The 20,381-nt window shown below is 39.7% G+C and overlaps 1 protein-coding gene across 2 annotated transcripts in view; it reads right to left on the bottom strand.

Moving 5' to 3' along the window:
• col12a1a (collagen, type XII, alpha 1a) overlaps window positions 1–18,807 on the bottom strand; it is a 55,547-nt gene extending 36,740 nt beyond the window's left edge. The window contains exons 1-16 of one of the 2 annotated variants that reach the window (XM_030768989.1): window positions 18,721–18,807; window positions 15,165–15,281; window positions 14,845–14,985; window positions 14,618–14,674; window positions 13,707–13,970; window positions 13,311–13,475; window positions 12,940–13,113; window positions 12,509–12,799; window positions 11,770–12,372; window positions 10,672–10,950; window positions 10,298–10,570; window positions 9,706–9,978; window positions 3,497–3,766; window positions 1,891–2,157; window positions 1,185–1,377; window positions 822–946 (exon numbers count right to left, since the gene is read on the bottom strand). In XM_030768989.1, coding sequence (XP_030624849.1) covers window positions 822–946; window positions 1,185–1,377; window positions 1,891–2,157; window positions 3,497–3,766; window positions 9,706–9,978; window positions 10,298–10,570; window positions 10,672–10,950; window positions 11,770–12,372; window positions 12,509–12,799; window positions 12,940–13,113; window positions 13,311–13,475; window positions 13,707–13,970; window positions 14,618–14,674; window positions 14,845–14,985; window positions 15,165–15,281; window positions 18,721–18,790 — 3,562 coding nt within the window. In that variant the 5' untranslated portion in view covers window positions 18,791–18,807. The remainder of the gene's footprint in view (window positions 1–821; window positions 947–1,184; window positions 1,378–1,890; window positions 2,158–3,496; window positions 3,767–9,705; window positions 9,979–10,297; window positions 10,571–10,671; window positions 10,951–11,769; window positions 12,373–12,508; window positions 12,800–12,939; window positions 13,114–13,310; window positions 13,476–13,706; window positions 13,971–14,617; window positions 14,675–14,844; window positions 14,986–15,164; window positions 15,282–18,720) is intronic. The other variant, XM_030768996.1, reaches the window with a different exon arrangement.
• Between the last annotated feature and the right edge of the window lie 1,574 nt (window positions 18,808–20,381).

Here is a 20,381-nt window from a genome sequence, read left to right as displayed (position 1 = left end):
CACTCCATGTACAAACAGACAGAAGATATCATATCATACTGACTTATGTTGTGTCATTTGGCAAGACTGACTTCCACTTGTGAAAGCTTATCGCTTACATTTGTGAAGCTCTTTCTTTGTAGCTTCTTCTCCAGATCTTGGTGAGATATAGTGAGGAGTGACTATACACACCACCATCATCAGTACATTGACTATAAACTACATTTACGATTATACACATTCTTTCCTGTCATTCTTCACCGCTATGCCTGTATATATGATCGCTCTCAGACCCCAAAATCTCTCATGACCCATCACTATCTCTCCCACTAATCCTAGACTGGCCTTGTCTGGAATCTGTTCTCAATTAGGGCTGGTATTCTGGTCCAAGGTCATTGCTCCCTACCAAATCCTCCACAGAACACGTCAAATTTTCCCATACAAACATGCGCACGCACATACGCACACAGACACACACACACACACACACTCCTCACCAGGTTATAAAATATTGGTAATTGTGAACAGATCATGTTTTTGTCGCTTCTGCACATGGAGTGAAATTCAGCTTTGTGTTGAGCTAGAAACAGAGCTTCCATGTGGAATAGCTATTAGGTCAGCTCTAACGTGACACAGTCAGCTGTGAAGAAAGCCAGTCATTCATCTGTTTAAACAGTAACAGGGATCATACATTATTTTCTTGGTTCAGAATCATAAAAACATTACTGCAGAATGTTATTTCTTGGAATATGTGAAACTGTAATATGTCCTGACAGACATCTTAATTAAACACTTTAACCGGAGAGCTATGGGGAGGGGGAGGGGAGCAGTTATTACGCTACCTGGATGGCTAATGGGTGTGGAGTCTGTTACATCAAAAACAGTGGTCCTCTCCTCTCCAGCCAAAGGCAAACTCTCTCCTCCCTCAAACATGCCAAATACATTCACACTGTATTTAGTGCCTGCCCTGCAAGACAGATAGTGACACATACCATGAACAGATGGACAGATGAATGTACAAATGGAAGGATGGAAGGATGGATGGATGGATGGATGGGGGGTGGGGGGTGGATAGATGCACTGGTATAAATCATTAATTAGTAAAACCACACAATTATCTGCATGAGCTGAAAAACAACAAGCAAATCAACAAAAGAACCCATGAACCGTCCTAAACTTGAGACTTTGATCAATCCGGGACTTGCCTGAGTTCTTCCAGAACTACAGTATTGTCAAAAGGCCCAACTACCAGCTCGCCCAGGTCAATCTGATCCTCTGTCGGGTGATAGGTCACCTTGTAACCCATCACTTTACCAGGTGCAGGGTCCCATGTCACTCTGAAACTGGTTTTAGTGGGTTCAGATGTTTGCAGGTTTCTGGGGCTTTTGAATGGTGACACTGAGAAAGAAGAGGAAAACATAAGATGAACCAGTGTCTAAACAAGTTGCAACACTTAGCTGTGTTGCTTTAAACTTAGAGGGTACACTCACCCTTTTTGACATATGGACCTATTTTGACAATAACTGCCTCCTCATTAACATGATCTTCTAAAATATTTTATTTCAGTAAGCCAACATTTCCTCTTTTGTATATTTCTCTTTTTTTCTGTTCAGCTGATTATGTTGCTACACAATAAATACATCAATGCATAAATGTAAGTAAGCGGATGGCATGTCTGATGTTATATCTAGTCTGATGGCATATCAGTCCAGGTCTAATTCTGCTCTCTGATCTCCACACTTCCATGGGTTTCTCATTAACCCCTTACCAGACAAACAATTCTGACGTTTCACAATAAATTCTGGTGTATAGCACTGATGTTTTCTGTAAAATTCTTTTAAGCCACTCTTTCTCTAACTGAACATTAAACAAATGTCATAAGCCCCTCGGGTTAATTATAGACAAACGTACATGTGGTTCCCTCTCCTTGCCTTGCTTTTCCATCTCCATGCCCATAAACAGGTACCACAGCAATGTCATATGTGGTAATGGGCTGAAGCTTCCTCAGAACGATGGTGGTGGTGCTGCCTGGCGCTTTGGAAGCTAGCTGACGCCCTCCCTCCTTAGGCTTGTATGTTACCCTGTAGTTGACCACATTGCCTGGAGCTGGTTTCCATGTCACCCTCATGGTCCTCTCTGTTTCCTCAGAAACAGTTACCAGTTTGGCATCTGCTGACACTAAAAACCAATGAGAACAAATATTGACTGAGAATCATGTCCTCACTACCACAGTTCCAACATTCAAAAACAAAGCATCTTGAAAGGATCTTGATTAACAAGCAGACGCTACATTTTTGGAGAAATACATCTGTCGTGGTGAGCCAATACTACTCAAACCATATGTCCAAGCTTTCAAAACCCTACTAAAGTAGGAAGAAAAGGAAAGATTGGCCACATTCTCAAAAGATCAAAAAGAAAAATATTTTTCAGAGTTTGGATTTTATAGGAGAATAAGCAACACTTGCACTTTTGACCAAGAGCCTAACGCAAATGGACACAGCCTGTTCCCGTAAGGGCTAGTGGCACTGAGGGGTGTGAGATGTGAAACAAAGTGGAGACGCTCATTCTTCTACATGCCATGCCTAAACCTCTATCTTACCAGAGCTGAGAAACAGGCCACAGTTCATCCACATCCTATATATTCATGCATGTCTTACATATTCACAGACACACACACACACACACACACACACACATATATATATATATATATATATATATATATGTTTTATATATACTGTATATAAAAATTATTTCCATGTTGCTGTGGAAGTTTATAGGAAAAAGGTTTGCAATGAGCCACAGGATGACGAAATCTGTAAGCTTACAACGAGAACCATAAGTCACTGTTCTAATTTTCCACATCAGAATGAGGAGTTAGACTCAAGTTTCTGTCTTAAACGACTTTGTTTCCTGCATTCTTCTGACAGACGTCACTGCATTACCAGCTACAGGCCTGTGGTCTGGATCTTGTCTAAAGGAAATCTTTTGTAACTACACAAAAAACTTAAACATTTATCAAAACTGATTCAGCTTTCTTTGATTAGCAAAATTACATCCAAACAATCCACACATTTTAACCTTTAATCCATTAAACTAACCTCTGTGCTACCTAATTTTTTGTTTGTTTTTTCTTAATCTAGAGAAATGATGCATAGGCTATTCCAGTCTTACTTTCAGACATGTCTGATACTAAGTGATTCCGTGAAACCAAGTTTAAAACTGCCCCAGCTGCTCTCTCTGCACAGATCTTGAAAAAAGATATTTAAATATTTCCTGATGAGATCATGGGGTCTCGGACTCTTTGTTTTTGTGTGTGTGTGTGTGTGTGTGTGTGTGCGCGTGTGTGTGTGTGTGTTTTCTTTCTTCCTTTTCTCTTTTTTTTAAGTTTGTCCGGGCTGAGGTAACCTCAGGACGAGAAGCCTATATAAGAGGTAAGACCTACCCGTGTGTGTGCGCTTGTGTGTGTGTGTGTGCATGTGTGGTCAATACATTATGACGGTCAAAATGTTCTTACCATCTGTGGTCTCCTCTCCCACCAGTGGCTCCCCCTCTCCATGGCCGTAGGCTGCATAAACAGAAACTAGGTACCGAGTCTCAGGGGTCAGCCCATCCAGTACAGTGCTGGTAACGTCACCCGGGACAGTTTTTTCTCCCGTCTCATCGGTGAACAGGGATTTCCAGGTAACCCGGTACAAACGAACATTGCCAGGTGCAGCAGTCCACAGCACAGCAAAGCTGGACTCAGTCACATCCTTAGTCACCAGATTTTTAGGAGAGCCAATTTCTGGATGAGAAAAAAGGGGGGGGGGGGGGAACTATGTCAAGAAACACCACAACTGTAAAAAGGCACAGATAGAAAGCCAAACAATAAAATTAACCTGGTGAACATACGGTGAGAGGTAAAATATAGCAGATTGTTTACTGTTTTTAATGTTAATCTTGTTTTAATTCCAGTAAGTTGCACTTAAATTGTCTTTTTTTGAAGAGGACTTTTAAAAGTCACCGTAGAACTGTTTAGACCGGTGGGGTGCTGCAGCTGTGGAAATATGAGGAGGTGACATCCAAACTAAGATTTTAAGTGTATGGGCTAGCATATGCATGCTGGTTAATTCTTTTTTGAAGCTTCTGTTTTATTCTGTCCATAAGAGAATGTGTTGGTCTGTGTTTCTCTATGGAAAGCTGAGAAAAAGCCCTCTGCAAAACTAATCACACCGTCTGCACTTCGGCATCTTTCACCACTTTTATTTTCCATCAAACAAGAAACGCGATCCGTTACACACTGTTTCCTAAAACTGCAGATGTTGCTCCCTCTTTGTTTCTACCCTCCCTCCCTCCCTCCCTCTCTCTCTCTCTCTCTCTCTTCCTCTCTCCCTCTTTCTTTCTCTCCCTCCCAGGGGATAAGACAAAGAGGCAAGAGGAGAGGCGCGAGTGGGATGAGAGGCTATATGAGAAAAAAATTTGCGGCAGCGCTGTCAAGTTGTCAGTGAATATTTGGCTTTAGCGAGACGCCCATGCTATGATGAACTTTTTCTCCTACCTCCCTGTTCAGCCGTGAAGTTGAGCGTCCTAAAGGCCGATACTTAGGCTCCCAGTCCCACCATTCCACCCCCCCCACCATCCATCCCCACCACCCTCCTCAGAGTGAGGTCTGTGCACAGGGGCTCCAGCGGCTCACTTTGCAGAGAATCCCCAAAGCCCAAGGCATTAAGTAACCAATTACAGCTTATGATTCAGTGATCGGGCTGAAACCAATGCTACAAATGTATTGGCAAACAAATATAAATGTAACTATAGTTAACTTTCCATATGGGAAAGTAAAGGGTCAGTTGATGAAATATGTCTTTGACCTGTGCTGAACTGAACAAAGACAAAAACAAATGTATGATTTTTTTATTGCTTGTAGATGTAAAACAAAACGGGGAGAGCGAGAGCGAGAAAGAGAGAGAGAGAGAGAGCGAGAGAGAGAGAGAGAGAGAGAGAGAGAGAGAGAGAGAGAGAGAGAGAAATTAATTCTATAAGGAATTGACAGAGAATTTCTGGCTGTGAAATATAATGTGTTGTGGCAGCTACAGTTGCCAGGTTGACTGGATCCAGACTACGCCTGCCTAGACAAGCTCTGAGGACTGCCTTTACAGACAGCACGCCAGAGAGACCAGATCACATGATAATGACTTTTGCAGACAATGTTCTTTTTCCTCTTTCATATGTAAGAGAGTGAATGTCCAAGTGCAATAGCATCTGACTGTCTGAGCTACAGGGGCGGGGGGCCTATTCTCATTACTATCACACTGCTTCTGAGCAACACCTTCAGCCAGAATATCCTAATTAACGCATACTGACACAAAGCCAAGATGATGTCACTCAACCTAAATGATTAACACTGCATTTGGTTAATAAAGAAATATATGTTTGTGAGACATCTGTCTTGTTTCCTGCCGTCTTTCCAAAATTCAAAGAAAAAAACTGCATTAAAAATAGTTGCTCTTCATAATAAATGTATGTATAAATCATAAGTGAACAATTTCAGATTTCCTTAATAATATTGCTTTTTGTTCATAGTTTACCTGGGCACTTCATTCACCATGACCACTCTGAGCTCATTTGACAGAGGACAAACACAATGCCTTACACACCCCAGCCGCCACACACAGTCTGACTCAGGCATGGCCACAGACCTCCCAGCCACTGCCCACTTTCCACAATTACTGTCACTCCATGAAACTGAAGCTGAGAAAAAGCAAAACTGCCCACTGCCGCCTGTTGTTGCTTCTAATTCTTAGTTTCAAAATGTATTCACAGCTTAAAAATATTTCTCAGCATTCTGACTTTAAGTCTTACTTCAATAATAATAATAATAATAACAACAACAACAACAACAACAACAACAACAACAACAACAACAATAATAATAATAATAATAATAATCCACCAATAAACAGCCTAAGACAAGGTCAAATGAGACGTGAAACAATTATATGGTTTTTTTACGCCTCTATTTGTTTTGGCCAAAACAAATTACACATATTCACTTACAAACAGAGTATGATAAATGATGCTATTTTAAACTGACATGTAAAGGCAGCACATGGACATTTACACTCTTGTAATATCCGACTTATTTCGCTCAAGTCACACATGCAAAATCAGCACACACAAATTATGGAGCCGGGTCCTAACACCCATAGAATACATATCTAAGCCATGTATCCTTTTTATGTACATTTAACCACAGTTAACTGCCTCTCCATTTGTAATGCTAAATCATCACGATCGAGCTATAAGCTCCAGTCACAATGCTGCACTTAATGATAGTTTTCCACAGAATATTGGGAAGATTTTCCACACATGCCTCAGCACTAGCCTGTCCATGCCAATAACACAGTTTGAGACAGACCACTCCTTAGCTCTAATTACTAGGCATCGCCTCCCACTGTGGATTCCAGGGAGCTGATGCCATCAAACACAGAGAGTGCTTTGTTTTCCACCATGACGCTGAGTTAAATGGATTCGTTTGGGAAGACTTCATTACGGAGCAAAACAGTCACGTGCCCTCCCTTGCTGTGTGGGGGTCACCCTACTCTTAGTCAGCAGATCTGAACAGCAGGGTTCACTGGATCAAACAACCAAGCAAAGACATATGCATTTTTGCCAAGCAAGCGAGGGTGAGAAAGGTCTTTGAAAGTGACCGTGGTCTCTGAGCTCTACATAAAAGTAAATGAGATTCTAAATGGGAGTGATTGTGAAACATTCAAAGTAGAGTGAGCAAGTTTTTCCCTTTTTTCCATACGGCGCATGAGAAAGTCTTTCTACCCAGATCTATTTCTATTGCTCCTACAAAGTAGTCCAACGTCAGCATTCAAAAGTGTGATAGTTTTATGTGTTGGTAGACACAATTCATTTTAAGGGCACAAATTGTTCTGCCAAGATTTTCATTTTAAATAGTATCAAGGGTGCTGTCAAAAAATTTGATGCTAAAAGTCAAACTAGGAAATCAGATCTATACCTCTGTGGCCAAAGACATATTGGTCAGTGGTCTACCGGCGTTTTACTATCTTACATATGTATTTCTGAGGACTAAGAGAAGCAATAAACAAACAAATAAATACACTTGGAAAGGAAGTAAGAATTTTTGTAGTTATGTCTACATGTATGTACTTTTATTCATTCATTCTTTTATTTATCCTTTCTTTCATTTACTATTTATTTATTTATGAGTTTCCTTGTTCACAACACACAAGGAAACAGCAATAGTTCCCTAGGAACTATTGTCATAAGGGACCTGTCAATCACAGAGCCTCTGCCAATGAAAATGGATCTTTACACAAACAGTTAATGAAACAGCAATATGGTTAGGTGCCAAGGCCAAATCGTCCACCTTGCAAACAATGTAAATATATGCTTTGTTAGCTGGAGGACAAGTAAATATGATTGACTTTGAGCAGTGAAATGTGTTCAAAAAGCCATAGTTTGATCTTAAACTTAATGCTCTTGGCCACTGATAAAAGTGATGCAGGATATCAGTGGAAGAATACAACAGTATAATTCTATTGTTGTATTCTTCCACTGATATACATTATTTTGCACTTATTTAAATATAACTGTGAAGTTCAGAGCACTCAACAGAACAGCCACCATTTTGAGGAGGAAGTTTAATCTTTAGTGCATTCGAGGTCGCTCATCCCATGTAACCTACTTTTCTGTCTAGCTGCTAAGTTTTGCAACTTTTTGTTAAACCATATTGTTTTACTGTTTGTAGTTACCTGTAAACATAATCCTACGCTTTGTTTCTCTGTGTTTTGTTATCAATATGCTTTGCATTTCATGCTAGCAACAGTTAACTTTTACATTGTCATGCTTGCTAGCCAGTACAGTTAGATAGGTAACCTATAGCTAGCTAGTTAAACTGGTATTGAACTCCACTCCTAAGGATGATACAGAGGTGCATTGACTATGTTTTTGTAATGTGAATGTTAGAACATAAGTGAATGTTAGAACATAAGTTTAACTGTCCTAAGCAATAATTTGAGAAATACATTTTTTGTAAAAATATACAAGGCAGATTATAGATTTTGTTGTTGATGATGAAGTGTCTTTGTTGAAAGCAAAAAGTACTCAGTGAAGTTTGAATGTTTTCTGTTGCACTATCTTTGGTTGATGTAAAACAATGTGGGCAAACAACAGAGTGAAAATGTGTGGACCTCATACTGTGTAGACTAATTTTAACAGTTGACATAGGCCAATAGAAGAAAGTATTGAGTAAAGTGTACTAAATGCAATTGAAGCAACTATTTGCATTCAGATTTTAAGTAGGCTTTAACTAAATAAATCAATTTTTAAACTTAAATAATATGCTTAAAGTAAACTTGTACAGAGTAGGTCACTGCCAGGTAGAATTAAGTAAATCACACTGAAAAATTACATTTCTGGAGTAGGAAAATCAAGTAGTTTACACAAATAGTACACAAATATGGCCAATTGATGAGAGATTAAATCAGGTTGGCTCTACTGATTTGGTTAAATGTTGAACATAAAATTTTGAGTATATCACAAAAAGAAAAAAAATGTTAGAAATACTTACAAAGCTGATGCAAATAATTGCCTCAAGTTTTTTTTTTTTAGTAGAGCAAGCTCAAACTTCTTACAGTGTGGATTACCTCGTGTCATACAGTAATATCTGTATGACACTAGGTTATACAGTTCTCCTCCTACTTCTAATTACCCCTCAGGTCATCAATAGCTTGCCTATGTGGTAAGCATGAATGTGTGACTTCGCATTAACTAAGCTTGTCTGACTCCTACCTCACACTACAAAGCATAAAGTAATCACATGAACAGACAAGTTTTGACCAAGGACTTCTCTGCCCTGAATTTAGACACTATAGAAAAAAAACCCTCTCTGAGTCAGGACGAAGTCTAAATGCTTCAGTCAGCCAAGATGATTCAGAAACCATCTTCTGGGCTGACACACGTGTGACTAATTACCTTCCTGTGGGATGACCACAGTAGCTCCGTTGTTGTGCAGCACCCTGGGGACAAAGCCTCACTGACACTAACTGTAATCTAAAGCTAGAGAGGCTAGCCATACAGACAAACAGATGTCCCCTCAACTCGGTATTTATTGTTTTAGTCTAAGGGTCACCCATTTGAAACCTTGCTCAGACAAAATGGCAGGATACAACCCACAATAACACAGACAACTGGAAGGTCACTTGGGTACGCTTCCAGTATGAAATGAGGTGCTTTGAAAGACCACTGAAGAACAAGGCATTATGAGCTAATTAAACCTCCTTGTCTCCTGTCTGCAGGATTTATTTTAATTTTATGAGAAGACTTCTGTTTTCCACACTGGCTCTCTTAGTCAAGGTCATGGGTGCGAAACAACAACCCAGTCTGTCACACAAGGATTACACAAAGCATCTTACCAAAGCAATGTGTGCTTGAGGTTCTCTGTAGCTTTTGCAAGCAGAAGTCAAAACCTGTGCTGTTTTACCTGACATACTTATATGGAGGACATTTTCTGAACTGATCGTGAAGTCCAGTTAATTTTGAGGCAAATGCATTCTATGATATGCACTAACCTGAACATAATCATCGTGTCACACCGCTACCCACAAAAAGCCTTATTTACATTTTATACAGGTCCTCTGCAATCACTAGATCCACAACCATCCATCCTTTCTGCATCAAGTGCCACAGTAAAGACTGAAATAATCCAGTTCTTACCTTCCAATGTTGTGCCTTTTCCCAAGAGTGGATCTCCAAGGCCAGAGGTGTAGCGGGCACTAACAAAAATCTCATATTCCGTGGCAGGCTGAAGGTTCTTAAGTAAAGCAGCTGTGTTATCCCCTTTAACAGAAATCTCCTTCCTCTCTCCACCCTCAGTGGGTTTGAAGGCCACTCGATACTGAAGAACATTCCCTGGGGCAGCCTGCCAAGACAGCTTCATACTGGAGACTGTCTCGTCAAAGACCCTCAGGTCACGTGGCATTCCCCTGACTGCAGACAAATCGTGTAGAAGGGAAGAGCATGAATCACATGCAGTAGATGAAATCGGTCTCTTGGGTTACATAGGACTGTGACTTCAGTGATTATAATTTAGACTCTTGAGTCTTGGAAAATGTGGCCCTTTAACCTTGCAAATCTACAACTGGCTTCTATTGTTTCTGTACAGAGAACACCATGTACTCCTCAAATTAACTGCATGCATTTTTTCTCATTTTACCACAGCTTTTAGAGTTTGCTGTAGTCTGCTGAGAGAACAAAAAAAGTCATATTGAAAAAACAAATTACTATCAAAGCCATAGAAGAGGCAAACCTTCTTTAGTAGTGCCTTCCGTCTCCATTGCAGGCCCCATGCCAGTCACATACTCAGCCAGCACTTCAACACGGTAGGTGGTGAGAGGAAGCAGCTCCTGGAGGACAACTGTGGTCTGGCTTCCTGGTGTCTCTGCCTCCAATTTTTCTCCACCACTGACAGGAATGTAGAACAATCTGTACCTCACCACTGAACCTGGAGCAGCTCGCCATGTAACCCTGAAACTGTTGGTTGTCTCTTCTGACACGTAGAGATTGCGGACTGGTCCTTGCTCTGCATTATAGGAGGTGCGTTCAAACTACCATGTAAGCATGGAAATCAACAGAAATATAACCATTGTCTGGAAAACATGAGAGGACTTGAGAGAACCGTACCTTCTAAAGTGGTCTCCTCTCCAGTTAAAGGAAAGCTGTCTCCTCTCTCATACTGGGCAATGACATTGACTTCATATGTGGTTAGTGGAGTGAGATGAGGCAAAATTGCTGTGGTGGTATCAGCTGGTACTGCCAGTGAGATGTAGTCACCAGTTATATCTGCAGAGGGTCGGAAACGGACCAAGAAGGACAAGACATCCTCGGCATCTGAGACCCAGTGTGCCCTGAAGCTCCTAGATGTCACCTCAGAAAACGTAAGGGATTTTGGTGGGAGCAAACCTACAGTATGAGACAAATCATTATCAATTCAGTTGGAGTTGGCAAAGAGGAAAAGAAACACAAGCCTACTGTCATAAAGTTTTAATCACGAAATAAGAAATGACAGACTTAACCTTAACGTTATTAGCCAAGCAGATTGCAGTTATATTTTCTGACACCATAGGTCTAACATCCCACTGAAACACTGAAACTGACTGTTAAGAAATTAATGGACTTTCATAAGCATTGTGACATTTTTGTTGGTTATAACATAAATGTCATCCTTATAGGTCATGTTTACAACCTGATTGGGTTATACTGCTGATACACTGTGATTCCAGTGCTGGACTCAGAAAAAAATGGCTCTCCAATTAGAGGAAAATTGGGTCAAAATAACAACAGGACCGGTGTTGCCATAGCATTGAAAAACAGTCAGTGATAACATATGGTGTGAGAGGTTCCCATGAGGTCCAGGCACATGTTTCCTTGGTATTTAGAGGCATGGTCTGGTAGGAAACTTACAACAATCAAAGCTTCTCTTGTGTGTACTGGACACAGAACCAGTTGGACAAAATGAACAGTTTCCAGAGGCAAAAGCAGTAATACAGTCTGTTTTCAGTATTACATTTTCACTCCTTAGAGAACATTAAACGGATTCCCCGCAAATACTCATAACTGTCAAACCTAAATCAGTTTGAACTTATTCATTTTTGCAGCTTTAGAAATGTTAAGTGTTCACTTGCTTTTGTCATTCACATTTCTGCATAATTTTACCACTTTTTCATCACCTTTTAAATTCTAATCATCAGCTATTTTGGTTACTGCTGTGGAGCGACTTACTTCTCTTTTTGATGTTGAGCAGTTCCTGTTCAATCCTCAGGCAAATGGACTGGGTGAGCTCCTTAGAGATCCTCTCAAAGGCATCAAAGTCCTCCACCTCAAAGACATGGGTATCTGCAGGAGGGTTTGCAATGGCCTCCAACTCTGAGCGCACTGCGTCCTTGACACCCACAGCAAAGATTTCCACATCAGCATTCCTCAGATTGGTTGCGGGGTCTTTGAAAGAGTCTGAAGACTTGCCATCAGTAATGAGCACCATAACTCGGGGCACATTGCTACGTGCTCCGCGGGATGGTACAAAAATCTTCTCTCTTACATATGTCATAGCTTTGCCGGTGTTAGTAGAGCCTCCACGGTAGGGGAATGTCCTGACAGCCTTGATCACGGCAGAAATATCGTGGTGCTTGTTGAGGGCAAACTCAGTGTGGGGATCTCTACTGTACTGCACCAAGCTGATCTGCACTTTGTTGGGACCAATGTCGAAGGAATTTACTAGCACTTCCAGAAAAGATCTCACTTTAGCAAAGTTTGCCAGTCCTATGCTGTAGGAGCCATCTACCAGGAGGACAAGATCTGCCTGTATGTCCACCCCCAGAGAACAATCTGCATAAGAAAAGAACACTCATTTTCATATTCTGCAAAATGTTTTAGACCTAAAAGGGCAAAATGAAATGACAAGAACAATATCTGGTTAATGTACATTAATCTTAAATCTCCTTCAGAGTTCATGTTAACCCACCTAATGATACTTTAACTGGCTGTGTTTTCTCCATGGCCATAACAGGTTCACTGGGAGTCAGGCCTTTCAAGGCAAACAGGCTGATCTCATACTCAGTCTCTGGGGAAAGGTCTCGAACATTCACAGAGGTATGGGTCGGGCCTGTGTACAGCTCCTGTCTCTTACTGCCTGCGAGCATAGGAATCAGCTGCAGCTTGTAGCCTGTGACCTCTCCCAGGGATGCATCCCACGTTACTCTCATGGATTTGGAGGAAATCTCTGTGACTTGGAGATTTGAAGCTGGCTCGACAACTGTGGATAGACAGGGTCAGAACTTGAATGTTGTGTAGTTATTTTGAGTATTCTCTCCTGAGAAAACCTGAAAAAATCAAGCTTTACTCTGAATTATATATAAAATACTTTTTTGTATTATTGACTGTATTGAGTCTCACCTTCTTCTCCACTCACAAGCGAACTGAGCTGGTCCTCCACACCAGAGCACACCTCATTGATCAGCTGACGCTGCACATTCTTAATCATGTTGAAGTTTGGAACATTATAAATATGTGAGTTGTGTGGGGTAGAAGCTATTTCTCTTAACTCCTCCTCATCTGCACCTTTAATACCTGCATGGCGGAAAAGGAACTCAAACAACATCCAAACAATTTCTAATACTTATCACATTGTTTATGTTTTGTTGTTGTAATCACTCTTTCAAACTATAGCAAAATGCTAAGTCCATGCCGTTTGCTGTTTGGAACTCAATAAACCTCCTTTGATTGAAAGTATAACCCATGACAGAAATCCAAAATCTAAGACATACCCAGGACAAAAATCTCCACTCCGATGTTTCTCAGCCTTTTGGCATACTCATCCACAGGATCTTGGGATTTCCCATCCGTGATGATCATGGCCACTTTTGGGAAACCTTTTCTGGCTCCAGATGCCTCAGTGAATGTGTTTTTAACCAGATAGTCCATAGCATCACCTAGCAGTTAAATGTTAGCAAACTCCATGATATCAAGTGCTATTTTAAATTTTTGAATGAGAATGAGAAATGATCAAAAATATGTATTCTTCATGTGATTCGTGACAAAAGATGTATCTGAAGTCATTACAAAGACCATTAGAAACACTAATAGAAATTGAGTAATTGATAGGGATAGCTTAACATTACTTTAGAACTCCATTTCTCAACACTTAATTGAATAATACACACCTGTCATGGTGTTGCCGCCTTTGTAGGGCAGATTTCTGATGGCTTTGAGGAGGTCTGTACGTCTATAGTATTGATTCAGGTTAAACTCTGTGCGTGTGTCTGTGCTGTACTGCACCACACCAACCCTGGTCTTGTCCTCTCCAATGTCAAAAGCTCCAGCCATGGCACCAATAAAATTCCGGATGAACTTAAAGTTTTCCCTTCCCACACTCCAGGAGCCATCCACGAGGAAGACCAGATCTGCTATAGCACTCACAGAGCACTCTGCAGTGTGAGAGGAGGGGAGTCCAAATCAATACAAAGAGTAGACAGATAGACATTGCTGTATGACAAGACTTCACAAAATAAATAGATTAATAATAATAATGATAATAATAATAATAATAATAATGCATTTTATCAGACTTTCACACTTTATTTCTTCTGGACTTCTCCACTCTACTCACCTAAAACCCTACGGAGGGAATAGTTCCACTTTTACATAATTTTTAAATAATGGGCTCTCAGTTGGAAAAAAAAAAAAAAACTCTTTGCAGTTTTGGCCAAAATGGCAAATGTAAATGGTGATCCCTTCCAGTTTTACAAATGTGAATAGGCTTGCTCTCCATATATTACGCAAACCTATGAAATCCATGCCATTACAAGCTACAGTTTCATTCCAAAGCAAAGTCTGTTTTCAATAAAAACACACAAAAACGAGCATTTCCAACCACCATCTGAGCCCTGTTGCTTTTTAAATGGTGACAACTTCAGTCAGCCCACTTTGGGTGGAGAATGTGAAACATATTCCAATTATAAGCTGCAGTGCGGTGGAATGAAAACGGAGTCAGTCATAGAATATTAGGTTACGTTTGGTGTGGAAAAAGCCTCAGCTGGAATCTGTTGATTATGACAATGGTATTTGTACTTACTGACAGCATCTGAAATTGTTGGTTTCTTCTCTGTTCCACTCGTGTTACTGGACTGAACTGAAACAAAAAGAGGGATTTACTAATATTCTTAGTAATGCATTATTTTCAGGTAACAGTGAGTTGAATATGTTTTACTTTGTTTCTGTTTTCTAGGCTTACAGTCTTAAGATCTAGAATTTATCCTAAGTGGGAAAAAAAAGAATACATTTTAGTCAGACAATACTTACTAGTCAACTGGCCAAATATGGGTATACTCTCCTCTGAGCCATAGAAGGAGTTGATTGACACAGAGTAGTCTAAATCAGGGGTCAGGTCTGTAAGGGATGTGCTTGTAGTTGAAGCAGGGAGAGTAAAATCTTTTTCGTCATCTAAAACAGAAATGGCAAAATATCAGATATAAATTGCTACTCTCACCACAAGTGTCAGTTCAAATCTGTCTCATCTTTGTCCAGGAAACAAATTGACAAAATAACAAAGTGGAGACAATTGAGTAAGGGCACGGTAATACACAACAGTTCAGCTTTACAAAGTGCTCTTCAGTGCTTACCTGAATCTGATACTACTTGTATTCTGTAGCCCTCTATCTGTGATGAAGGCCTCCTCCATGACATTTGCACTGTGTTTTCATTTATTATTTTAAATTTCAAGTCTGAGGGGGGCTCCACTGAGAAGAGGAAAGTTTATGATGTTAGTACATAGAAACACAAAGTGTGTGTAATAAATATGAACAATTAATATATTTCAGGACAAAAGAAAATTATCTTTCAAACATTCATGGCTTTCCCAACGACAAACACTTCATTACTGAAGTTGACAGGTTCATTGTTGGGCAGGACACGGGTTACTAATGCAATGGAAACAGTGACAACAGGAAACATTACAGAACACAGAAGTGGTTGTGAGGAGCCATTTTGTATCAAAATGGCATTTGTTTGAGCTGCAAAACCCTGGATGGCCACGGTCAGCAGCTCAAGCAGAAAAGGACCGAAGGGGAAAAAATAAATCATTCAAACCCATGTCTGAACAAACTTCATCCACCAAACATCCCACAGTGCAGACATAGTGTAGACAACCCAACACATGCTGTTTGCAAACAACACAGGGCATGCTCATTCAGCTTCAAATCAGTTCCGCTCAAAAAAAAAACAAAAAACAATTCAGAATATGACAATAAAAAAAACCCTTTTCATTCCCAAGTTGTTGATTATACAATGGAATTCAGTTTGCCAAACCAGACTGAAGTGGCAAAAAAGTATTCAAAGCTAAATCATGTATATATATGTAAAATCATATATATATATGTATATATACACACACACACACACACGCTCAGTGTATATATACATTTGTCACCAGCAATAGAGTATTTGTCCATTTAAGTATGTCAAAGGCACACATCCATTGCAAACCTCATAAAAAGAATACACAATTTGTCATAGAAGACTTTTTGTGTAGTTCCTTTTCATTCACAGACACAAAATGAGGTGACGCAGCAGTCAAACACAGAGAAAGAGAGAGATTTAAGACAAGGAGCAGCATGTTCAATTCAACAAAGAAACAAATAATCGAATAACCATAAGAGATCCGACATAATATGATTAAATATGAATATACATAGTCCATATTGGTCTGCTTGTTACATGCATATGTACATGAAAAAGTTGTTGGGAAACAACTTCACAAACTTGATGAAAGTTTCCATGTACAATAGGACCAAACCAAGACAGACCATAAATATATTTCACAATGATATTCTTCCACAGTTATTATTTTCATGCAACAGACATTCAAATGGTGTAATCTGACCTACAGCCTGCATGCAATAATTAGACATTTCCATACATTGCATCTCCATTTACAATCAGTCAGTAAGAGACTGGCAAGGCTATTCAGTAAGACAATTCAGTAAGAGACTGGCAAGACTATTCAAACTACACACACTGATCGTGACTGAGAATGGATTAAGACTCCACAAGACAAGTTAAAATCCATCATGCAGTTTCAACAAGTAGGATGATGTCAAAGAATGTAACAGTGAAAACATTACTTTGTGTTAGGGAGAGATGGTGAGTAATGTTTGACCAGACATTAAATAGTGATGAAACAATGATCGTTCTTTGCTTACAAAGGTCACTGGTGAACAGTTAATGTCAGTATGTTGGCAGTTAGACTTTTAAAAAGGCACAAAGTTAAGTAGGTGTAATTAGACAGGTAATGTGAGGGTTTGGACCTTGTCAGAGTGCCATGCAAATGCTTTGGTTGTCAAGTGCTATGGAAGTAGTTGGAGGTGGAGGTGGAGGTGGTGGGGGGGTCATGCAGGTTCTAGTGGAGAGATGGTGGGTCAGTGATGTGGTAGAATGGTAGAATATCATTCTAAAATACACGGTGGAGAGAAACCACAACACATAACACACACCAGGTGCACAGGCAGATAACAAAAAAACACAACCTGAACGAGTGATGAGCTTTGGACCAAAGGAGGCTCACCAACCTGGCACATCAGCCTCAAGAGGACCCGGGTATGTTCCTTTCTTGTGTCCAAACACGCCCGAACATCTCCGAACCCTGCCCACTGTGTGGGACTAGACTAGTCTTCATTCTCTCATTTATAGCTGAGACAACCTCAGCTTCCTTGGATGTATAAACACCGACGCATGATAACTAACTATACACTTAGTCAGAATTTATACTATCCAGCCACGAAAGTGTGTTCTTAATAACTGAAAATGTTCTTTGTGTGGTGATTGATTAACCCTGTGACTTGGGTTATAGAAGACAAGAACAATTCGTTTTCTATAGTAGATGAAAGCCATCTTATTACAAAAGGAGTGGTGAATCTGATTGAAGCTCAGTTCTTCTTCTCTGCAGGGGTAGGTGTCACAGGAAGGAATGACAGAAAGGAGTCACGTCCTTTTGGGGATTGAGGAGCACACCTCCTCTGTTCCACAGCATAAGCCTGGCCAGTGTAAATAACCTCTGTCTCAAACCAGTCAGGCATTCACATTGGCTTGCCACATTTCCAGGCAGCTTGGAAAAGAGGCTGCAGTCTCCCAGAGAAGCCGACCAGATGCCAGAGTAATTCCGCAACATGTGCTGACATTAAACACTACTGTGTATGGACTTTCCATATGGCGTGCAACTCAGCATTTTTGAAAATCGGACGTAAAAAAAAAAAGGAGGTTCTTTGTCTTTGTGCTTTCTGAGAACTAATTTCACTTTCTCATATTACATCTTTTCATTCAGTCACAGGAGATATATGGGCAAAGACATTAGTCTCTTCAGAAAAAGCTTTCAAAAGGCAAAAGGAAAGAACCACAAGTTTCCATGCTGAGTTCCAGCTTAAACTACAGTTCCATTTTAAGGTGTTTGCAAATCATCAGTTTTCCTTGAAATGGTGATACATGGAATAAAACACAACTGTGTTTTTTCCTAGATTTTTGTATAAAATTTATCTGGAAATAAAACATACCTTCCAATAGTAAATTTCCAGACCTGTACATTGAAGATTTTCAATCAAATGTTAGTGTACGTAATATTGTAATCATCCAGTGTGACCTGGAAAGTGTTTATTCATGCATGTATATTTTAGAAATAAGAAACAAATGTATATCTAAAATGCTAATTAACTTCCTAAACTATCTAATAGGGAACACCTGATGTAAAAATGGGAGTAATTTCCACCCCATAACAATTACCCAATATTCTCAGCTTCTGAAGCGTGAAACAAAGGAATTTCACATTGCTTAAAGTAAGTGGCAATTTAGCTTTGCCTTTTTATAATTAGTGTTCTCTGATCATACTTCTCAATCATCGTTTTTCTTCAATCAGTTTTTTCAATTAAACTAAATAAATGACAGACAAGTAAGCTTTTTGTTCCACACCACTTGGTGTCTATTTGAAACAGTCCTGCATCAATATTTTCAGATCCCAAATGTCCCAATTTCCTTACTTTCAAGTTACAAAACCTTCAAGAGAAACTACAAGCAGTATTTCTACTATAGTCAAAAACACTGACCTCTTTTTAAAGTGGGTGAAGAGAGGGAGAGAGAGAGAGAGAGAGAGAGAGAGAGAGCGAGAGAGAGAGAGAGAGTAGTGGACTATACCTTGAGCCTCCACTGAACTGAGTAGTATAGTTAGAAGGGCAGCAGTGGCCAGTAATAGCCTTATCTTCATTTTCAGGTGCAGATCAGTCAGCAGATCATGAATTAATCTGCAAGGAGAAAGAACATAAATCGGTCCCAATTCTAAAGCACACAGATTTCAGGTCACAAGTAAATATGAGTAAATTGGAATGCTGTGACTCTTGAATATTTGTGGAGTGTTCCTGGCTCATTTGAAGTAGCTGCCTGGAAGTAGGCAATAACAAACAGCACACACTTCAAAAGCACAAAGTTTCCTTTTAAAAACACCCGGATTCAAAGCCTCTGAAGAAATAATTCAATGATATGGCTATTTTACATGATGTAACTATTACATAGATATTTAAATATTGACACTTTTAATACATTATGAAACCTGTACAGACAGTGTGACCAAAAAAAAAATGTCATCAGGTTGTGATAAATAATCTGTTATACTGAGACAATGCTATATACCACCTGGATCATATAGCTATAGATAAACCATACACCACAGACAACTGATTCTCTGCTGCAGTTACAGACTACCACAGTTCTTGTGCGCCTCCCAGTGTAATCTTCGGAGGTAGCCTACACTACTCAGTAGGAGTACAGCCTTGATAAGAAGTCACTTCTCAGGACTGAATTAAAATCAAGCCAACAACAGGTTAAGAAGAGGAGAAAAGAAAAAAAATGAAAAGAAGAACATTCCATTTCCAAGCAGCATGAATTTTTCTATAAATCCACCAAATAAACTGTCAGTAATATAAAGGGACATTACTAAATGGTTTTGGACTCTAGTCCTTCTGTCTAAGTTTTGGTTAATATCATCAGTCACAACTTTGAAACATCTGAAAATGTAATTATTGCACTGTCTAAACACATAAAGAATACTGAAATACAGAATATTTCAGAATAGTAATTAGACTGATTCCTGAATAATCTGCACAAAATATCATCAAGAAGTATACTATGACATTTCAGATCTTTTGTGTGTGTGTATGAGTGTAAAAGAAACAGAAAGAAAATAATGCAGACCTGATCAGCTGTGGTCAAATTAAATGAACTGAAGCGTATACACTTATGCCCCCCTCCGCAAACTGATGGAAGCCTTTGGAGCGCTCGCGGCGGACAGTCCTCTTTCTCTAATGCAACTGAAAGCCCCGGTTTCTGCTGTCTTCAAGGGAAAGCCTCTTTTCAAATGGGAGGTAACTCTCCAAAATCTGCTACTTAATAGGGGGCTGTTCCCAACTCACTTTACTGATGCATGGTCTTACGAAACTGTCTTAGAATAGAATTCCAGCCATATGTGATAGACGCAAGATTTTTCTGGAAACTCGTGCCACTTGCATTCCTGTGGTTTAGCGACGAGCATACTTAGGTCTAATATATTTGACTGATTTTTTTCTTTCTACGGAAAAACAGCTGCTTTACCTCTCAGGGGACAGTTTAAGTATTTTAGTTTTGCTCAGCTCTTAATTCAGTTTGAATGAATTTAAGAAAAGTTCAACTATATTTGGTATTTGTAACTACACAATAATTTCGTCTTCGTGGTACTTCATAAACGCGAATAACTTTAATAAGAAGTTAAACTCAACAATAAAATCATTTTTAATATCCACAACAGTGAATACTATGTATAAACC

Source organism: Chanos chanos, chromosome 1 (assembly GCF_902362185.1).
Source record: "Chanos chanos chromosome 1, fChaCha1.1, whole genome shotgun sequence".
Lineage (NCBI taxonomy): Eukaryota > Metazoa > Chordata > Actinopteri > Gonorynchiformes > Chanidae > Chanos > Chanos chanos.
Note: the sequence above shows the minus strand (reverse complement) of the source record. Positions and strands in the feature narration are given on the sequence as shown.